At 28.3% G+C, this 21,366-nt stretch overlaps 1 protein-coding gene across 1 annotated transcript; it reads left to right on the top strand.

The window, feature by feature from the left end:
• Positions 1-6,458: 6,458 nt before the first annotated feature.
• Positions 6,459-12,257, top strand: SDH4 (succinate dehydrogenase subunit 4). Its single transcript, XM_047298166.2, has 5 exons — positions 6,459-6,789; positions 6,938-6,968; positions 7,083-7,096; positions 9,033-9,094; positions 11,802-12,257. Exons 1-5 carry the CDS (start codon positions 6,568-6,570, stop codon positions 12,076-12,078), a joined length of 606 nt encoding a protein of 201 aa, XP_047154122.1. The 5' UTR covers positions 6,459-6,567; the 3' UTR covers positions 12,079-12,257.
• Positions 12,258-21,366: the final 9,109 nt, after the last annotated feature.

Raw genomic sequence — 21,366 nt, 5'->3', positions numbered from 1 at the left:
CTCTCTCTCTTCTTCTCCCAAAATGTCAATCTCCTCACTTTCTATGTTTTCTCTCTTTGATTTAGAGTTTCTAGGTTTATAAACACCAAATCACCCCCTTAGATAATTTCTACACCAATTAAATAAAGATAAAAGACTCTTTTGCCTCTAGGCAAAAATATAAAATTAAATAAATAACATAACAATTATGTGGTAACAAAAATATACACTCAAGAACATTGATTTTCAAACAAAAACATAAAGTCAAAAAACTACTTTATTTTTAAAACTCTTATTTTTCTAGATCTTACAATTATTATTACTATTTTTTTTTAAAAAAATTATTGATTTAATCGTTTTCAATAAAAAAAATTTACTCGTTCAAATATTCCTTTTTAATGTTAAAAATAATTTGGTAATTTGTTTTACAATTTATTAATTATTATTATTACTTTTTTCGTTCAAAAATTATTTCATATTATTGTTAAAGATAATTTGATAATTTTTTTTTACAATTTATTATAATTTTTTTATCAATCATATTAATAAAATTACTTTCAAACTATCACAAATTTTCCTTTTAAATCCATTTATTTTCATCTTCAAATTCTATACAAGATTTAAAACTTATTCTAACAAAACACCTTGTTGAAACATATTATAATTATTATATTTTAAATTAAATAAATTTTTCAAATTTTATTAATTATCAATTTCTAAATAAAAATTAATTAAATAGATCTAATAAAATGTTACTTTTATAATATATTTAGTTGAATATTATTTTTCTAGATAGATATTTAAATTTTATAGAAAATACAGAAAAAATATTAAAAATTTAAAATTATCTTAAAAAGTTATTTAAAAAAAGTAACACAAATTTTATCTGCAAATCCATTTAAATAAAAAACACCCTTTATTATAAATATTATATTTTAAGGTTAAGTATTTTCTCAGTTTCTTTTAATAATCCTTTTCTCAAATAAAAATTAATTAAATAGATCTAGAGGAAAAATAAAAATTAAAAAATTAAAGTTATAAAAAATAATTTAAAATGATTAATTAAAATAGTTAGTATAAATTTTGAAAACTTTAAGAGAATGAATAAAATAAAAAACATTTTTTTAATACAATTTGAATTTGCAGTAAATGAGTCATTGTTGATTTTTTAAAAAGTAAAAATATTATAATAAAACATTTATATTTAATAATAACAACAACCATCACAATAATGTTCTAAAATTTTAAATTTATATTTAATTTTCTATTTAAATGTTTTAATAAATTATTATAATAATATTAAATTTTACTCCAAATTATATTATAAAATTAGTATTACGAAATTAACATTTATTTATCATTAAATTATTTTTTATTTTTTTCTATCAAAGCAATTAAAATTAAAAAATTTCACAAATAATGTATTTCTTTTAAAAAAAACTTCAATTAAAGATCAATAAAACACTATTTTCTTAAATGGACGAAATCCAATTCTTAATTAATATTAATTTCTAATATTACAATTTAATTTGGAGTTCGACTTTCTGAGATCGGATTGTGGAAATGATTTTTTTACGAGGAAGAAAAGTTAAAAAATTAAGCATTAGATATCAAAATAAGAGAAAAATAGTTTAAAATAATTAATTAAAAATGTTGAGAAAAAGTTTTATTTTATTTTTTTTAAATAATTAAAATTAAAATTGAAAATAATTTTAATTAATCATTTTAAATTAATTTTTCATAATTTTTATTCTTTTTAGTTTTTCTTCTTTTTCAGAAAAAAACAAAGAAAATCAAATAAGTCTATACATATAAACAATATTTAACTAAATATATTTGAGAAAATAATATTATAACACTCAAATATTAAAAGTTTAACCCATGAGACATTATAAAACTAATAAACAAAATTATTGTCTCAACTTTAAATTTAAATTATGAATAGAGTTATCAACTTAAATAACTATAATAATAAAATATATTTAGAAAAGCTACTAAACACACAAAGAAAAAATTTGTTACATCATGGTCTCATTTTAGAGATGTTCTAACACTCACCTCTCGTCTGTAATCCAATAATGTGATTATTGCGAAAGAAAAATACGACACATGGAAACACTAAAAGAAAACAATATGGTAAACTAATGTACAAAAGGTTCTCTAAAATAATTAAACCATATTCAATCTAAGCTAAACATTTATAAAATACAATAGCGTATATCAACACACATAAACAATTGACAGTAGACTTCATTATCTGGTTACATGCCTTTGACATACATATTCAATTTAATATTTATAATTTAGAGAATCCTAAACACATGAGTTATCATCATACTATTCAGGAAATTAATCTTTTAATGTCTATACCAAAAGTCTAGGAAAAGACCTCTTATCATTCTCTTCCTTACCTCATTCATCTCTATATAAGTTGAATAGTTTATAGAATATTAGGATACACACTTTCAGAACTCCCATATATCAAAGCATACACTAAACAACCAATTTCTTCTTAGATTGGTTCCAATAATTCACAAATTATGTTAGAAGCCAATTGTTGTTTTTAACATTCCTATAATCACACACATTAAACACATCATAAGAAATATATGTAAATTTAATTAAAATTGTGATATTTTCGCTTAGCCGTAGGATCTACTTGTTTAACTAGTAGAGCTTGATAACATACTCATTGAACCACCAGATTTGCTCACTCAGCGAGTAGTGTTTGACAACATATTTGCTCAACCATCAGATCGGCTGACGCAGTGAATAATGTCTGACTGCACACTTGCCTAGCCACCAGATATGTTATCTCAACAAGTAGTGTATGACAACGCACTCGCTCAATGACCAAATAACTCACTCAACGAGAAGAATACTGGAACCTATACAAATCTAAATTCTTCCAAAAGTCGCCTAACGAGAATATTCTCACCCAATGATTATCAAATCAATGAACTTTTTTAGTTTGGCCTTGTGAAACAAGAATTTTCTTGCTAATGACCAATTTGGTAGCTCTCTAACTTTGTCTTCGCCCAGTAAGTATATGCTCGCCTGACGAGTCTACATAATTCTACATAACAAAATTATGCATATTTATGTCATTTCAATTCTGCAAATCAGTCTAAAACTAACCACAAATGTCAAATCAACGAACCATCAAATTACCCACAATTTAATGACTCAAATAACCTTAGATACAACATCAAACATACAGTATCTCAACATCTTAACATACAATCACTAAAGACTGTTCAAAACCCCTAACTCAACTCCACTGATCATATTTCATCAGACAACTCCATACAATCATACAATCAGTAATTATAATTTGCCTATTAGTTAAAATCAAAGTAATTAAATTCCCTTACCTAATAGATGATCAAATTGCTCTAGAAAGCTTAAGGTAGATCCAAACGCACAAGAAATCATATATGTTCCTACAAAAACAAAAACATGACCAGGAATTTTATTTTGTTGAGACAAAATCGTCGAAGAGAAGCTAGACTCTCTAACAAACCATATTTTGAAATTTATCAAATAATACTCAACGAAATATTGTTTGTAGAAAAAAAACATTTAAACAATTGGATATGATAAAAGGCAAATGCTTAACAAATAAAATCATCCATCTTAATCACTAGGACAAAATATACCTAATGAATATTAGAGTAATTATGACTAAATAGATAGCGTCTGACGCAAATGCATACGCTAAACGCTTATGTAATTATATTCAAGCTACTAACATCATCAAGCGTATGACAAAGTAAATCATGGGTAATAACTAAAAAAAAAGGCTTTAGACGTTCTCAAAAAATATATAGAACATAGCATGTTGGGATAAACGACAGACATTCCACTAAGCAATTTGCTAGCTCAAACCTGCGTCAAACAATATAAAACTCCTAATATAGTATCTATACTTTATAACGTTTGAACTAAATAACATATGTATGATTTAAATATTAAAGAATCTAAGCACTAATCTTGTTCAAACACAAACACATGTTTACACAAGCAGTCTTATAAGACAAGCGTCTAAAGAATATATCATCTACATCATAAAAGTCAACTTAATGAGAAACAATTAATTGAATGATTTTGACATATGCAAATATGTTTTAAACACGTAATGTGTCGTACGATCATCAACGAATAAAACATTTAATGATGTATGAAAAAGTGTTTTTATGCTTGCATACTTTGCTTTCTTTATATATGCATGAAATGACAATGCTTAGCTTAATTTAGAAGCTCTACACAAAATTCAAAAAGATGTTGAGAGATAAGAAGACTCTCTAAGAATATTTTATCAAAGTTTCTTGTCCAGGAAGATCATACAATCCATCTATAAGAAGAAGTTCTGCTACCCTATGACGTAGACCTTAGTCTGACCATGCTACTGGAAAATTCTATGAAGCCTATCTTGATATCTACTCAGTATCCAACAATCATCTCTCGAAGTAGCATTTACAAAGAATATCAACCAAAGAAGAAAGTTGTTGTTAAAGAAGATACAAAAGGAAGTGAGAAATGAAAAAGAGAAAAAGAAAGTATGCTCAAGAAATATCATTAAACATCAGTTGTACTCTATTCCAATTCTCGTATCGTTTGATGATCTTCAACACAAAGAAAAATGATAAAAGCAAGCTCAAGCAAAGGAAAATATAAAGAAAAAGCTATCATCATGTCTCGTTTTCTACAAAATCTTCAAGCTTATAATGTTTGATACCTTCAGAATGAAAAGGAATAGTAGAAGCAAAATAGAAAAAAAGAAAAGAGAGAAAGAACTTCATGAGCTCACATCGTCTAATGCTCTTCAGCTTAAAGAAGAAACCTCATGAGTTCACAAATTGATTTGTATCTTTGTAATCCTCTCCATGAGAGTTTATTCAATTTGTATTTATAAACAAACACCAAGTGTGTTTATATTAAAACACTTATTTTTGTACTAGTCAAGATAAATTAGGGAACCATAAGTGGTTGACAATACTTAGGAACCATGAGTGGTCATAATACTCAACAACTAGGAGTGGGTAAACTCATACTAGTTATGTTAACGAGAAGAACCAAAATTGTTGTAAGAATACTCAAACTAGTCATGTTGACTAAGGAAACTAGGAGTGGTGTAAGAATAATCAGAATAGTCATGATTGACTAGGTGAACCAATAATGGGTAAACTCAGACTAGTCGTGTTGACTATGAGAACTAAAAGTGGTTTATAATACTCAGACTAGTCAAGATTGACTAAGGAACTAAGAGTGGTAGTAATACTAGTAACCAGGAGTGAGTTAAACTCATTGTAATCTTGAGAAGATTAATGAAACCCCTTAAGAGTTCTTAAGGCCCTGTTCTTTTGAGTGGATTTGAGGGAGTGGTTTGAGAGGATTTGAAGATAAATTTTTTTGTCGTTTATTTGAGTGAATTTGGAAATAAAATTTGTGAGAATTAGTATAGAATTGTATTAACGTGATAAATTAAAAAAATTTATTTCCAAATTCACTCTTGTTTACCTCCAAATTCACTCAAATAAACGACAAAAAAATTTATCTTTAAATTCTCTCAAATCCTCTCAAATACAATCCCTCAAATCCACTCAAAAGAACAGGACCTAAGAGATAATTGGATGTAACTCAAAGTGAACCAATATAAAAATTGTGTTTTATTATTTTATTTTCTTAAAAGCTTTATTAAGTTTTATATGACATCGTCTAAAGAATATATTTATTTGGTGATCCATTAACGAATTCATGATATATATTCACTCTCCATTAATGATTTTAATACCTTTAAAAAAAAATTAAATTTATCAATATTAAAGAAAATTAAAAGTTTATTAAAAAAAAAACTATGTTGAGAAAACTTTGACAAAAAGAAGTACTATTATAATATTTAACTTTTATTTTTTAAATTTAAGTGTTTATATATAATTTTAAAACTACTAATTTAATGTACATTTTAGTGTTGTAAAAATCCATTCAGTTATTAGGTCAATATACACATTTGGTCCATTAAATGGCTAGTGTTTAAGTCAACCAATTTACATTACGAAAACATAATATATTATATTTGTAACATAATTTGATAAATCTAATTAAATTAAAATATTTTATATAATAAAATAGTAACATATAATAAAATAATAAATAAAATCAAAACAAGATGATTTCGTAGTTAAAATTTTAAATCATTGTCCTTATAGTAGAATTAATATTTACAATAAAACTCTTTAAAAATAGAATAATTAAATAACATAATTTTTTAACATTAAAATAAATTAAAAAATAAAAAATTTAAAAATTCAATCCAATGAGTTTTATATTAATACGACTGCATCAATTTGGGTTTGATTATGAACTTCCTATTATTGAAATTTTACAGCTTTCATATTATTATGTTTATATTAGATAAATTAATTAATATTTAACAGTAATGATTAAGTTAAATAAAAACAGGTGTCCTCCTAACTGGTAGGTCATCAAACCTTAAGATTCTCCTTTTTCAGGCGATCTTCCTTGTGTGAGTAGGAAGTGCGGATCCTTCATAGTTCCTCACACTTCGCAGAATACCCAAACCCCAAAATGCAATCTCTGTCGTTCAGACTCACCAAGAGGCTCTACAATTCCAAGCCTCTCTTCAGAATCTCTTCCAACTTCGTTGCTCACGCATCCTCCGCCACCTCCACTCCCCCCCCTCCGCCGCCACCGTCTCCTCCGATCCCCGCCGCTTCCACTCTACGTAACCTCCTCACTGCTCCGTGGTTCGCAACTCAGTCCCGCGGAATCTCTTTATCCGGATCTGATGTAAGTTCCTCGGTTTTCTCACACCGTTGATTATTATACGCAACGTTGCGATCCTTTCTCATATATTATTTTTCGTCGTCGTTTCGTTGCGATGTAAGCTTCGGTGATGGTTTTAGGGCTCCTCGTAACTTTCTTGCATGTGCTGCAGGTTAGAGTCGGGAATCTCGACGGAAACCGAGGTTAATATTTTTTCGCGTTTTGCTTTGGTGATTCGACTTTATGTGTGGTTTTAGTTTCTAACGAATTCTCCTTTTGCATTTTCACTGCGGTGGACGTGGATATTTTGCATCCAGGATGCGCTCACGAGGTAACTAAGAAATGCTTTGGGAATTGGTATTGAAGTGATTCATTGATGTTTGTTGTCTAAAATAGCGTTTGATTATGTGAATAATTTTAGGTTCTCAAACACCATCGCCCCGGTGAAGGAAGTATTAATATATTTTTTTTCTCTAGCATTCTTATATAGCTTATTGAATACTGACCTTAAGTGACATTTTATTCAATTTTGTTAATACTGCTTTGGAATTTTTCTGTCTGATTAATTGTTGATGTGTGCTGTGGTTTACTTGTGTTGTTTGCACATATGTATATATTCAACTAACTTAAATAAGGGAAAGGGAATTTAGAATATTGTCAATTGAATGAACTTATAGAGGCTTTCTTGTGAAGGAGAGGTCTCTATTGGCCATTATGTGTGGAGAAAACATTCTCGGGACTTTTTCACACCTTTAGGATACAACTTGACTTATTAATGCCAACTACTTGTCTCCAGTATTCACAATAGGGTGCGCTTGATATTGTACTACACCTTTTCCTTCTCTTGTAGGGAAAAAAATTTAATTTTTTTTTTCGATTGGTTCACTTATCATTTGTAAGAAAGATGGAATAGGAAGTGAATTAAAAGAAGTAAGTTCTAATGCTCTGTAATATTTTAAAGATAATATCAGTTTTCTTTTATATTCTGAAATTCTCTCATGTATTTGTTGTTATGTATACTTGGAGACTAACAAGTTATTGTCATGATAAAACATATTACATATTATGCTCAACCAGAGGGACATTTTTATTTATTTATTTACGTATATACTAGCTCAACTAAATTATCAAATTCAACTCATGAATTGCCGAGTTATTGTTTGAGTCATGAATCATACTTTTGTAGCATGTTGTAAGACTTTTTCACACCTTTAGGATACAACTTGACTTATTAATGCCAACTACTTGTCTCCAGTATTCACAATAGGGTGCGCTTGATATTGTACTACACCTTTTCCTTCTCTTGTAGGGAAAAAAATTTATTTATTTTTTTCGATTGGTTCACTTATCATTTGTAAGAAAGATGGAATAGGAAGTGAATTAAAAGAAGTAAGTTCTAATGCTCTGTAATATTTTAAAGATAATATCAGTTTTTTTTTATATTCTGAAATTCTCTCATGTATTTGTTGTTATGTATACTTGGAGACTAACAAGTTATTTGTCATGATAAAACATATTACATATTATGCTCAACCAGAGGGACATTTTTATTTATTTATTTACGTATATACTAGCTCAACTAAATTATCAAATTCAACTCATGAATTGCCGAGTTATTGTTTGAGTCATGAATCATACTTTTGTACCATGTTGTAAGATTCAGTTATGGTGAAAAATTTCTTCAAATATTTCATATACATCATGTATAGTGTTTATTATAAGCAATTTAAAACTAGAAATAAATAAAACAACTTAAGCAGAAGTCATACAAAACCCAGTTATTAGTTATATCAATGTTTGAGAAGTTTTCATTGAAGAAGAATGGAGGCAAAACAATTAATAGCTAAATATAGTACATGCATTAAGTGGTTGAGTGACAAACAAAGGTGAGATTATCAAACATAAGTTCAAGAGTATTCTTTCAAATTCCTTTTTCGTTTTAGAATTTAAGAGATCATGACTTCTTGAAATTTTTTCTTCATGGAAATTGGTGAAAAAGTAAAAACATATCATTGAAGAATGTTGGTAATATGAATTACATGTATTCATTCATGTGTGTAATATACAAAGTTTTTCACCGAGTCAAATAGGAACTAATGAATTTTCGTGACACTTACTATGTTCAGTTTCTCAAAGGGTCATACTGTATGATTTGATCAAGTAAAATTTCATCACCAGTATTGGAAGCTGAATGGAATGAATTCTATTTGATGCTGATAATGCTAAATGCTAAATTCTAGTTCATTTATTTGACCAATGACTCCCAGGTTCAGTTTCGCTCTGAAGCTGGTTATGCCACAGTTGCTACTAGAGAGGATGATATCAAAAGGTTAGTTGGTGCATTTGATGGTACAATTGCTCATACTTTCAATCTCATAAGCAACAACCCCTATTACATCGATGAGTTTGAATATTATATTAAGCCTTTCCACTATTTTTTGGGTGCCATGTATATCTAGAAATTTTAAGTTCAATTTTACATCTAATAGATTTTGGCATTTATTTTACATAGAAAAGTATTCAATGGGAAGGGGAAAATACAAAAGTGGATAAGGAATTCCAGAGAAACCTAAAAGCTCTAGGAAAACAAATGGTAACAGTTCCTAGGAAACCACAAATCAAATATGGCCCTGGGAGGAAACACAAAATTAAACCAGTGTAAATGCTGCAGTATTCTCCTAGGAAACTCCCTTTACAGAACACCTGCAACAAAAGGGATAAACTAATTCTAAAATAGCTCATTACAATACTCCCTTTTCTTTGAACAAAGAAGATAACTTCAAAGCTTGAGCCAGTAATTAGGCCTGCCATTTCCATTGCATTTATGCTCTCCTCAATTTTCTTTTGCCAATATTGTTTGCTGGTAAAATTGATTATGATTACAATCCTGTTAATCATAATCATTGTATTGATTCTCTTGATATTTTTATACCTATAATTTTGGATTTTTGATTGCATGTCAAACCATTCATTACATTTATTATATTACCAAGAATTATTGTTAGACGGGAAGGGGAAAAATGCAAAACGAGCATTAGATATCCTCCAAATAAACAAAAAGGTCTTGGGAAACAAAAGACTAAAATTCCTAAGAAATTACTAGACAAACGCAAACCTAGTAGAAAAGACAAATGTCCCAAAGGCCATAAGTCTACTAGGAAACTCCCTCCACAAAATATCCGCAACAAAATTGATACTTTATTACTTATTGGGAAGTGAGTTTAATCTTAACTCATCCTCATAAAACAGGTTTGTAAGGTGAGGTTTGCACCTCACTTATATATTATAAATTAACATTATTCCTAGTCGATATGAAATCTCCAACATATCTCCTCATGCCAAGGAATGAACATTTCAAGCATGAGATTAGACATTTATGGGTGGTCTAATAAGAGTCTGATAATGGTGGCATAAGAGTCTCAAAGAACATGACTAAGATAGACTTTGAATGACTGATATTATATTAGGAAGTGAGCTTAAGCTTAACTCATTATCACAAAATTGGCTTGTAAGGTAAGGTTTGTATTCCGGTTATATATTATAAATTGATTTTAATCCTAGGAAATGTGGGATCTCCAACAATACTAAAACTCAAAACAAAAGCCCCTGTGCTGTAAACAAATATAACGACTTTATCCTACATATTAATTAAGTTTTCCCTGTTGGATCAAAAAGTGATTGTAGATACGCAATTCACATGCAATGCATACTATTAGCAATTGCATACCATCCGATTTGATGCTCTTTTCTTTGGCCAAAAGGTTTTCTTTGTTGAACGTATAGTCTAGGCATAATTCCCCTTTTAGTCCCAACATTATAGAATGACCTATATCGACTTTATCTTACATATTAATTAAGTTTTCCCTGTTGGATCAAAAAGTGTTTGTTGATACGCAATTCACTTGCAATGCATACTATTAGCAATTGGTTACCATCCGATTGGATGCTCTTTTCTTTGGCCAAAAGGTTTTCTTTGTTGAACGTATAGTCTAGGCAAAATTCCCTTTAGTGCCAACATTATAGAATGACCTATAACGACTTTATCCTACATATTAATTAAGTTTTCCCTGTTGGATCAAAAAGTGATTGTAGATACGCAATTCACTTGCGATGCATACTATTAGCAATTGCTTACCATCCGATTTGATGCCCTTTTCTTTGGCCAAAAGGTTTTCTTTGTTGAACGTATAGTCTAGGCAGAATTCCCTTTTTGGTGCTAACATTAGAAAATGGCCTTTTAGAAGATTAACATTGTTGTCTATGGGATATTGACTGCCTAAACTTCAAAATATTGCCAACTTCAACAATTTGTTATTTAAATGGCTTCTTACTGAGAGTCTAACTTGAATTAACTTGATTTAAGATGCGGAACTTAAATTTGTTTATGTATTTATGAATTTTAGAACAACAAACCCAAAGATGCTCACCACTGAACATGAATGTAATCCATTAAGATTATTTAAGTGTGGAAACATGCATTTAAGAATGGAACAAGAACAAATAAACAGTAAAGAGAAGATATAAATAAAACAGTAAAGAGAAGATATAATTAGAATCCTTAGGAGTTTGTCACTGACTACGAGATTAACCCATAGGATTATTCAGGTTCAGGAAGGGTATCATCACTTTGATTTTCAGCATTGTCCACGGAACTAGGCAATCTTAGAATTACCAATGTTAATCATATCTCTTTTTTCTGACGCACATTTGGATCATATGTTTGTTTGCTACTCCCATTCCTTGAGAAGGTTTATTTTATTTTAAATTCATGGTTTTCAAGATTGGGGATAGGTATATAATAAATATAGGAATGCTCTATAATAGTTGCGCTTATCTATTCCTTATTGTTGGTTTAGCCTATTCATGGTTTAAAGGGCATTACATTGACATGGATGCTTGAGTCATCCTTTGATAATGAGTGATACTTGAAAACACTTGTAACTTCCATGAATTTCCCGTTTTTATCTAAGGTGGTATTTTGTATAGATGGTTTAGTTGATTCCCATTTCCCTCTCTCTATTGGTTGGCATGTATAGCAAGGAACGAAAGAGTGGATTAGGGAAAGAAGCGAAGACAAAGAGGGAGCAGCTCCTTAAAGCTACTGCAGTTGCCTCTCTTCTTTTATTATACCCAAACACCTACTCATTGCTCCTGGCAAATTTCTTTGTGTTCTGGCACTTAAAAGCTGGGATAGAAGAGATTTTGGCAGATTATGTTCACCATGCAATGACCAGAGAATTTATAACGATTTCTCTCAGGTTGTTCTTGATAATCGCAATGAAGGATGTTTTATTAAAATTTATATTTGTATAATCAGATAGTGGATGGGTTGTGTTGACATTAATTTCCAATAAGAGCTCATTGAGGGGCAAACTTGTCCAAACCATAATTTGTAGTTTTTAGTTGTTTTTCAAACTTAAAGAGGCGACGAGACAACACGATAACTTCGTGATTTATCATGTTAATGGATGAATTTTAGCGTGTGTCTTGCATATAGTTTCTGCTATCAATCATCTTTATGCTAACTAGTATTATACAACAATTGTAGTGTTGGATAATAAATGTGTTTTGTTCTTGTTACATGTTTTTGGAAAGGCAAAAAATGGTATACATATTTATATTATAACATGTCTGACAGATTGTTCTTTTGTGTTTAACGTTTTCTAATCTTTAGACAATCTAGTATGCATTTTATACTGTAGATTTATACTTACGGTTAGATATAAGATTTGATGAATTTCAACAATGCATGTATGATATTTTTTGAATCATATTCTTCGTTAGAGGTGTCATTTGAGTCCCTGGTCCATGGGTTGACCCTAACCCCTTTTAAAATCAAGCCCCAATTTTCTAGTTCCCTTAATAGGGGGTTTTTTAAAAGCCCCAACCCCTAAAGCCCCACATAAAGTGGGCTGGAGTAGGGTTAGGATGGGGCTAGCCCCCAAACTAAATTAGTTCACTTTTAATGTTTTTTTAGTTATTTCTTTTATTTACTTTACAAGTTCAATAATTTTCAAAATTTACATGATATTTAATATCTTTTTAATTAAATATAAATGTATAAATATTGATTTTATAAAAACTTATTTAAAATAATTTTTTAATTATGAGTATATTTTAAATATATAATTTTATTATTTTGGAAAGTTAAAAAAGAAAATTATTATTATTATTTTTATTTAAAAGAAAATGAAAAAAAATTCAAAAAATAAATTATAAAAGTAACACAGTTGAAAATTCGATTTTTCAATAATCGAATTCTAATATCTATATAAATATTTGAAATATTAATTATGGATAGATTTTAAATTCAAATCTACTGATTGGATAAATTTTTAATATCGGTGTAAAATTTTTATTTTTTATAGTTTGTCATATAAAATTCTTTTGTTGAATGTTTTGTATAAATATATATACATTAAAAAATTAAACCACAAACTTTATAAAGTTTAAAATTAATTTCACGTAATAAAAAAACTAACTTTTTAGTGAAAATCCTTGTTAGGCAAAATTCTTATAAATATCATATATGTTAGTATACAAGATCTAGATGTAATCCTAGTGGTTATAAAATCATATTTTTTTTCTAACCTTTTAGATTAAATTAATATTTTAAAATCATACTTATCTTTATCCAACAAAGATCGTTTTTATTGAATTATTTATCATAATTGAGCCGATTGTAATAAAAAATAATTAAATAATAGATACAATATTTTTAAATAAATATAATGTTATAATTTATAATACTAAAATTAAAATTATTATTGTATTTAATTATTAACATATAAAATAAATAAAAATTATAATAATAAATAAATTACATCAATGTCTCTTAATAAGAAACTAATAAAAAAGACAAATGAATATAATATAAAATATATGAAAAAGACATAAAAATATATAAATTGATGTAAATGACTAAATGATACGTTTCATAAATTTTTTTTAAAAGAATTATATAACTTTGTAAATAATAAATATTAATTTTATTAAATTTGGAAAATTAAAAAAGTTAAAAAGTTATTAAGTCAAAATTTTAACATGTTCACACCAATTAAAAAAAATGTAATTTTGATCACAAATCTTAGTCGAATGATATTGATTTAAACTAGTGACAAAATAGAATACCATCTATAAATAAATTCGTTAGTCAATCAAAATTTTACATATTAAATTAAATTTTTTAACTTTTAAACCTATTTTATGTGGATATCTTTGAACCGTCAAATTTACAAACCAAAATTAAGAAACCAAAATTAAGATGAAAAATTATCAAAACAAAATTTGAAAATTAAGAAATAATTGTATAAAAGCATTATTATTAAACTAATTAATATAGAAACAGTTATGAAGTAGAAAATTAATTTTATTGGTAAAAAAATATAATTATACATGAATCAATTATGGTTATAAGTTATTACTAACAAAGATAAAATGAGAGCTGGATAAAAAATACATATGATTTGTGATTACTTGTATGATGATATTATGTTTCTAGACGTTAAATTTTGTAAAAAGGAAAGCCCATGGGCTGGCCCTGGCCTATAGGGCTTTAGGGGTTTTTAGCCCTGTGGACTTTTTTAATAAAGAATTTTTTTGGCCCTGTGGGCTTTTTTGGCCCCAACCCACATGGGTTAGGGCCAAATCTTATTAAAGGGGCTCATTTGACAGCTCTATTCTTCGTTATATAAATTTCTGTGTTGGTTTTATTAAATAATTTTGTTCAATATTTAGTTTTTAGCATTTTATTGTCTCAATACTTTGTTTCTTTTAGAATTTCCAACTACACCCTTGCAATTGATGAATTAATTAAGATTATTCCATTGTCGAGCTAGATAATCAATAATATTTATTTTTAGAAGTTGTTACATGTTATAGTAGAACATTACTACTACTTTGAATGGAATTTTTCATTGAAAATGAAAACTCTCATCCAAGGATTAAGGAAGTCTAGTTCGGTCGGTTGAATAGAATGGATAAGTTTTATAAACTTTTGTATGTTCAATTTTTATGATTAAAAAAAGGACTACTAATAAAGAGAATTCTTGGATATTTGTATATATACATATGAGCATTTTAATCTAAATTTATATAAATTAATATTTCTTAGTCTATATATAGATAAATTTGTTATATAATCTAAGATTGTAAATGAAGTGCTAGTTTTCTTTTATGTTTCTCTTCGTATTTTTATATTCTCTTAATATGTCTTGTGATACTCTTATAAATGCAAGTTACAAGACTTGCATGCTGGAAACTAATTTGGATAATGCTAGTTTCTCACCTGAGGACTAGATAAGAGCATTAGCACTTGAAAGTAATTTGTTAGATAATAAATGGTAAAAATTCTTCAGTTTTAGTTAGTTAAAAGTTAAATATCACTGATGTTTGACTATAATCTATTTACAATATGATTTATTTTTTCATTTTAAATTGTAGTGACAAACTTCAATGGTGGCTTATATTATTACTTAAAATGACTTAAAAAAAATCACGAGTGAAAATTGAAATTGATGTTTTCTGTACATCCAGAAACTAGAACATGGACTTTTTCTTTCCAATCAATTATGTAGTTTTGTCAGGAACATTATTTTATTATGGATTTAAAAGATAAAAAAATTGACGCTGTATATTTAGTTATATAATTTAGATTTACATTTTAATAATCTAAATCGTACAATTTAAAATGTATTATATAATTTTTATTGAATTGCATAATTTAGAAACGTATTTTCGATTCTATAATTTAAAAAATTACTTCTTACTTCTTCAGTGAGTAATTAAAAATCAATTTATAAAAGTTTGTTCTTTTTTAAAAGTTTTGACGTGGAAGTCTGTAGAATCTGGAAGTTCTGTTTGTCCCCTACTAAATATCGATTTAAGCGAAGGACTGCTGAAAACGACATATTACTATCGTCTCACATTTTTTTTAATGCCCTTGCCAACAAGTTCTTAGGATATACAATACATATTAAAATATTTGCCAACAGGTTCCTAGGTTATACCATAAATATTATAATATTTTCATAGTTGTTGTTGCTTGCTAATTTTTAATTGGCTGAACCTGAAAGGGTATTACAGCATGAAATAAATTAATTTGGATCGGAGAGTGTATTTTTAGAATATGCAATTCATAAATATAATTTAAACTTTCAACAACATTGAAAACAAGAAATCTCTGACTAACATTCGTATTTGATTTTAGCGATTTCAAAATAATAGAAGTGTAGATTTGTTCGATGGTTAAAGATTAGATTTTCACATATAAGAGGAGATATAACCGGAGACTTTTGTAACTGTTACTATCAAAATAGATATAAAAAGTTTTACTTTTATAAAAGTGAGAATTTTTAAGTCTGGTAAAGTCATAATCAATAAAAACAATAATAGATATAAAATGGAAGACTTTTTTTATATATGTTTAGTAATAACTGGTATAAATATTAAAACTTTTATATCAGTTTTAAAATTGATATAAAAAGTCAAATGCTTTCCATACTTTTACTTTTATACTTCAAAATTGATATAAAAGGTTTTTCTTAATCAATATAAGTCTTTTTTGGCATAGCAATCGGTTCACATTCTTAGTTAGTTAAGTTTGTCTTTCAAAATACATTCAAAAATAAAATTAAAAGAATTTTAAAATATAACTATAAACTTAATGCAATGTTTCAAAAAGATAAACCCATTATCTAAGATATTCCTATACTGAGTTTCCTCTTTTGTTCCAAAGCTATTATCTCCATCAGCTCTTATCTTTGCTTCCATATATACAAAATATACAATCATAGCATAAGAAAAGAAATAGGAGACCTATAATTACAAGAGTAAACTAATTTTTAGAACAATAAACTCAAGTAGAAAGAGATCATATCTTATCACAAAAGTTATCCAACTAAAACTTTGAAATAGAATAAAAAATTTAAAAGTAAGGGTAAACTAATGAATTAAGAAATGATGAGAAATAATATAAAAGAAATAGTAAAATATCAAAATACCCATGAAGAATATCAAAGTATATTTGAAAGGAAAATAAGTTCTTAAACTCTCTAATCTCATTGTTCCATACATCACTATTCAATTACCCATTCAGTGAAAATTCTCTTTAAAGGCCAAGATAAAAACTCACTTAATGCAGTTAAAGAATAAGCTTAATATAAAAACAATAATAACTCATGATATAGAGTATGAAAGCAAAGCTTTGATAGAAATAAAAAGTTAACTTAGTCTTTCTCCTTTTTTCATTTAAATCAAATTCATTACTTTAGCCAAAAAACCCATTCAATAATAAAACTTCATTATATGAATGAATCCAAAAATGTATATAGTTCACATTGATTGAATCAAATACTAGGTACTAGCTATATATCTCAGCCTAATGGCTCAAACAACTATCTGCTCAAAACGACTTAAACAACGAGATAAATTCTCCATTGATGTTCCAACACTCAAGACCAATCTCTTCAAACCAAGCCATTACAAAGTTAACCACACTAGCATCCTAAGTATGATCCTCTTTCATACCATACGATGTGCCATGTAGAGCCTTCTTTGACTCGTACCACCTTGATGTCCAACTCTACTTGAGTTAGACACTAGTTGAGTCTGGATAATCCCATCCCTTAGAGTCCCTTTCAATACACTTAGACTCAACCTAAATTAGCATTTCCGCTTAGAAATAACTAATATGACAACTCGAACACTAAAATCTTCAAAGATACACATACACTGTCAAACATATAGTAATAGAATCATAATTATAATAGAGGCAAACAAGGAAAATCATTTAACAAAATATAAACCACTTTTAGTATGGAGAGATTTCAGAGTTATCGCCTAACACCAGGCAACCACCACCCTACGCCACAAGGTTAGCGTCCAACAACACACAACGTCACTTAACGATAGACACCTAGTGACAACTGGAATTACGCCTAAGGACAGTTGGACACGATCCAACGATGAGACCCCTAGAACCTTTTTGTCTTCAAAAACTTAAAGTGGCGCCCAACGGTAGAGGTTGTCGCTCAACTATAATGTAGCATACAAATGTGTTTTTAATAAACTTGGACTCAACCTAAATTAGTATTTCCAATTACAAATAACTAATTTGAGAACCCCAACACTAACATATTCATACATACACATATTGATAGCAACCTCTTTAACTAGGTTTGGCCAAAACTAGAAGGAAGCAATGAAGATGGTCTCTTGAAGTTTAATGGTGCGAAAAATAGTGGGAATAAAGGTCCAAGGTGGTGCAAAAATGATGGGCAGTAAGGTAGGATCTTGGCCTTGGTGAAGAGGTGGTGGTAGTGTGATGTTTGGTGGCTCACAGAAAGGTTAAGCTAACTCAATGAGGAAGATTACTAGATGGACCTCTAGGGTTGCCCTAATATTGATCAAGGAGAGTATTATGGTCAAATTTGGGCAGCATAACATTAACTAACATCCAAGATGTATACAAGAGTAGAGACACCTCTTTATATAGGCAAGGGTGTCTCCTTAAAATCCTAAAAGCAAAGCTAGCCCTAAAATCAAAGCTTGACTGAGAATTTGGAGGCCCTCTAGGGTGAAGACAAGTGTCCAAATCCTTTCTAATTATGGAAGGACATGTGACTACTCATAAAGCAAAATCTCTTTAATCCTAGAATGTCATGTGACCACTACTAAAGACAAATCATCTCTAATGGAAGCATGACACATGACACATACTTTCCACATGGATTGAATGTCTAACTTAAGGAAAACCTTACACTAATTAGGCCTTAATACAAGCCTAAGGAAAACCTACACTAAATATCAGAATACATGACCTAAAATCCTACACTACTTATTCTTCTTCCATGATGGCCTAAGTGAAGCAAAGTTTTGCTTCACCTTCTAAAGATGGTTATTCTTGTAAGAGCTTGGTCATACTTCTAGTGATAGGACCCTTGGCTAAGAGCTTACCATCACATACATTGTCAAACATATAGTTATACAATCATAATTATAATAGAGACAAACAAGGAAAACCATTTAGCAAATATAAACCACTTCTAGTTGGGAGATATTTCAGAGTTACCGCCTAACGCAAGGCAATCACTTCCCAAAGCCATAAGGTCAAAGGCTCACTGTCTCACTAGCATCCAATGACACCAAGCGTCGCTTGACGATAGATAAACAATGACCACTTGAATAGATTACGCTAGACACGGTCCAACTATGAGACCCCTAAAACCTTTTTGTTTGCCAAAACTTAAAGTGGCGTCAAAGATAGAGGTTTCCGCTTAACTAAAGTGTAGCATACAAATGTGTTTTTATGCAATTTGAACATTTCTCATCATCTTAAGGTTTTCACTTCTATTTCACATGTTATAACAATCACATAAGTGTACTACAATCTTAAAATTGCAAAGACCATGCCACATTCAATACTACCTTATTGTAATACAAATATCTAGTCAAACATATTTATAACTTTTGCAACAATATTTCAAATTCACGTGTTTTTAATCTCTTTAGACTAATGTATTCAAGTACTTTAAGGCGTGTAAGGAAAATCATTATACAACATAAAAAACATTCAATCCTACAAATCCAAACAATAACTTTACCATAATAACATCAAAGTCACACCCATTCATTTTTCATCTTATAGGCAAACTTTTCCTTACATACTTTTGCAATTTCATATTAATACATTATCAACGACAATTAAACTTTTCAAGTCTAGCAATTCTACTGTATCATCATTAAACCACACTCGTTTGTAAATTTTCTTGTAAGTTAATATCTCATATAATCACATTCATATTCACTTCATTTTTAATAACAATATCAACCAAATTTAATCTGTCCAGTTCACTTCATCACATTTATAACAATTTCATGGTTAAGATAAAATCACCCCTTCCACAAAATTTCTCAACCACTTTAGTATCCAAATTATTATCGTAAGTACCAACATTCATTAAAATCACTATTCTCATAAAACTATTCCTAAGTTACAACAAGCATATACCTACAATGTTTATACTATAAATTTTTAAATTCAATGATAAAATCTTATTTTCAATTAAGTTAGTTTCCCTTATCTTACAAACTTTGTTTAATATTTACTTTTTTTCTTCTAACCAGTTTCACACACAGAAATCACTCTATCTATATTATGGAAATACCCAAACGACAATTACAACAGAATTTGATCATCTTTACAAAAGAAAGTTTCACAAAAAAAAAAAAAACATGCAACCCAAAAAGGGATATGCATATTAAAGAAAAGATATTGTTCACTGAAAAAGAGTAGAACTTCAAACTCGAGAAAATAAAAAATTACTCCTATAGTATTATATCTTTAAAAAGATAAGAGATGAATATTAAATTTTTAAGAAAATAAGAGTTTTGAGAAAAAAACTAAATTTTAGAGAAAAATTTTTTTTCTTTTCTAAAGAAGAAAATTAAAATTATCACAATGCACACCTTTAATATATTAATTAGTGTGAATGAAATATGTTAAATGGTGTGTTAGGATTTATATTTATTTTTTCTTAAAAATAGACAAAAATATCTAATAATAAACTTTGCACATATCGTTTTTTAGTTTTATCATCAAATAGAACAAACCAAAAAGAAAAACAATAAAAAAACCAACATTATTTCCACATTAATTAATTTTTTCTTTAATAATTTTTTTTTTAAAATAGAATTTGTTATCTTACTAAAAAACTTATATATCACTTAAAAGATCTCATTTCATAAGGAAACCCAAAAGAAAATTTCCACCAAAACTTTTTTTTTTGAATAGGAACTGTATATGAACTCTACAAATTTACGAAAGATCACAATGTTATTTAAACTTAAAAAATGTAATGTACTGGAAGTGTTTTAGTCTAACAATTACATTAACAAAATTTAGTAAGTTGTATATAATAAGTACATAAGCAATATTAAAGCAAATAATTTGTTTTTTTTTTTTTTTGTGTATTTTGTTAAGAATAGAACATAGAAAGGATTAACTAAAAGAATGGTAATGAAAGGTGTAAGAGATAGATAGAGGTAAAGAAAGTAAATGGATGATGTGATGGTGACAGAAGAGCAGTGAGGAATATAAGAGAAGATAGATATATGGAGGCCCCACCACCTCACTCTCTTACACTGTAACTCTGTAACTCTGTACTCTGTGTCAGAATCATTTCTAACATTCAAAGATATGGTACTGTAAAAAGAAAACCCACTTCTATTTATGTCATTTTTGTTATAATATCTAAGAAGAACAGAAGAAGGAGATGAATTGAAAAATATGAATGTTTGATTTGAAGAGAGGAGTGTAATTGCAGTCAGTTTTTACAGTTCAGGTGACTGATTTGATAAAGGAGTGAATCTGCATATCTTAAATTAGAGAGTGCTACTCTTCCAATTCCAATGTGCGATCTGAAAAGTGCAATTTCTGACTTTAATTTTACAAATTCGCCTTGGTACTTGTGTGCAAACTATTGACGGCAACAAAACAGATCACCATATAGATTACTACTAGGTTTAACACCTAATGTAATAAAATAAATATAAAATGAAAAGGGTTAAGTTATAATTTTCTTTTATTTTTTATTTTTTATT

The sequence above is a fragment of the Vigna umbellata genome, chromosome 2 (assembly GCF_029865625.1).
Source record: "Vigna umbellata cultivar VRB3 chromosome 2, Vumbellata_1.0, whole genome shotgun sequence".
Classification (NCBI taxonomy): Eukaryota; Viridiplantae; Streptophyta; class Magnoliopsida; order Fabales; family Fabaceae; genus Vigna; species Vigna umbellata.
This window is presented reverse-complemented; position numbering and strand designations above follow the sequence as displayed.

Excerpts from the sequence above, each read along its gene's own strand:
- SDH4 (XM_047298166.2), top strand. The coding sequence starts at position 6,568 with ATGCAATCTCTGTCGTTCAGACTCACCAAGAGGCTCTACAATTCCAAG. Across the intron at positions 6,790-6,937 it reads TCTCTTTATCCGGATCTGAT|GTTAGAGTCGGGAATCTCGA; the intron begins GTAAGTTCCTCG and ends CATGTGCTGCAG. Across the intron at positions 9,095-11,801 it reads AGAGAGGATGATATCAAAAG|CAAGGAACGAAAGAGTGGAT; the intron begins GTTAGTTGGTGC and ends TGGCATGTATAG.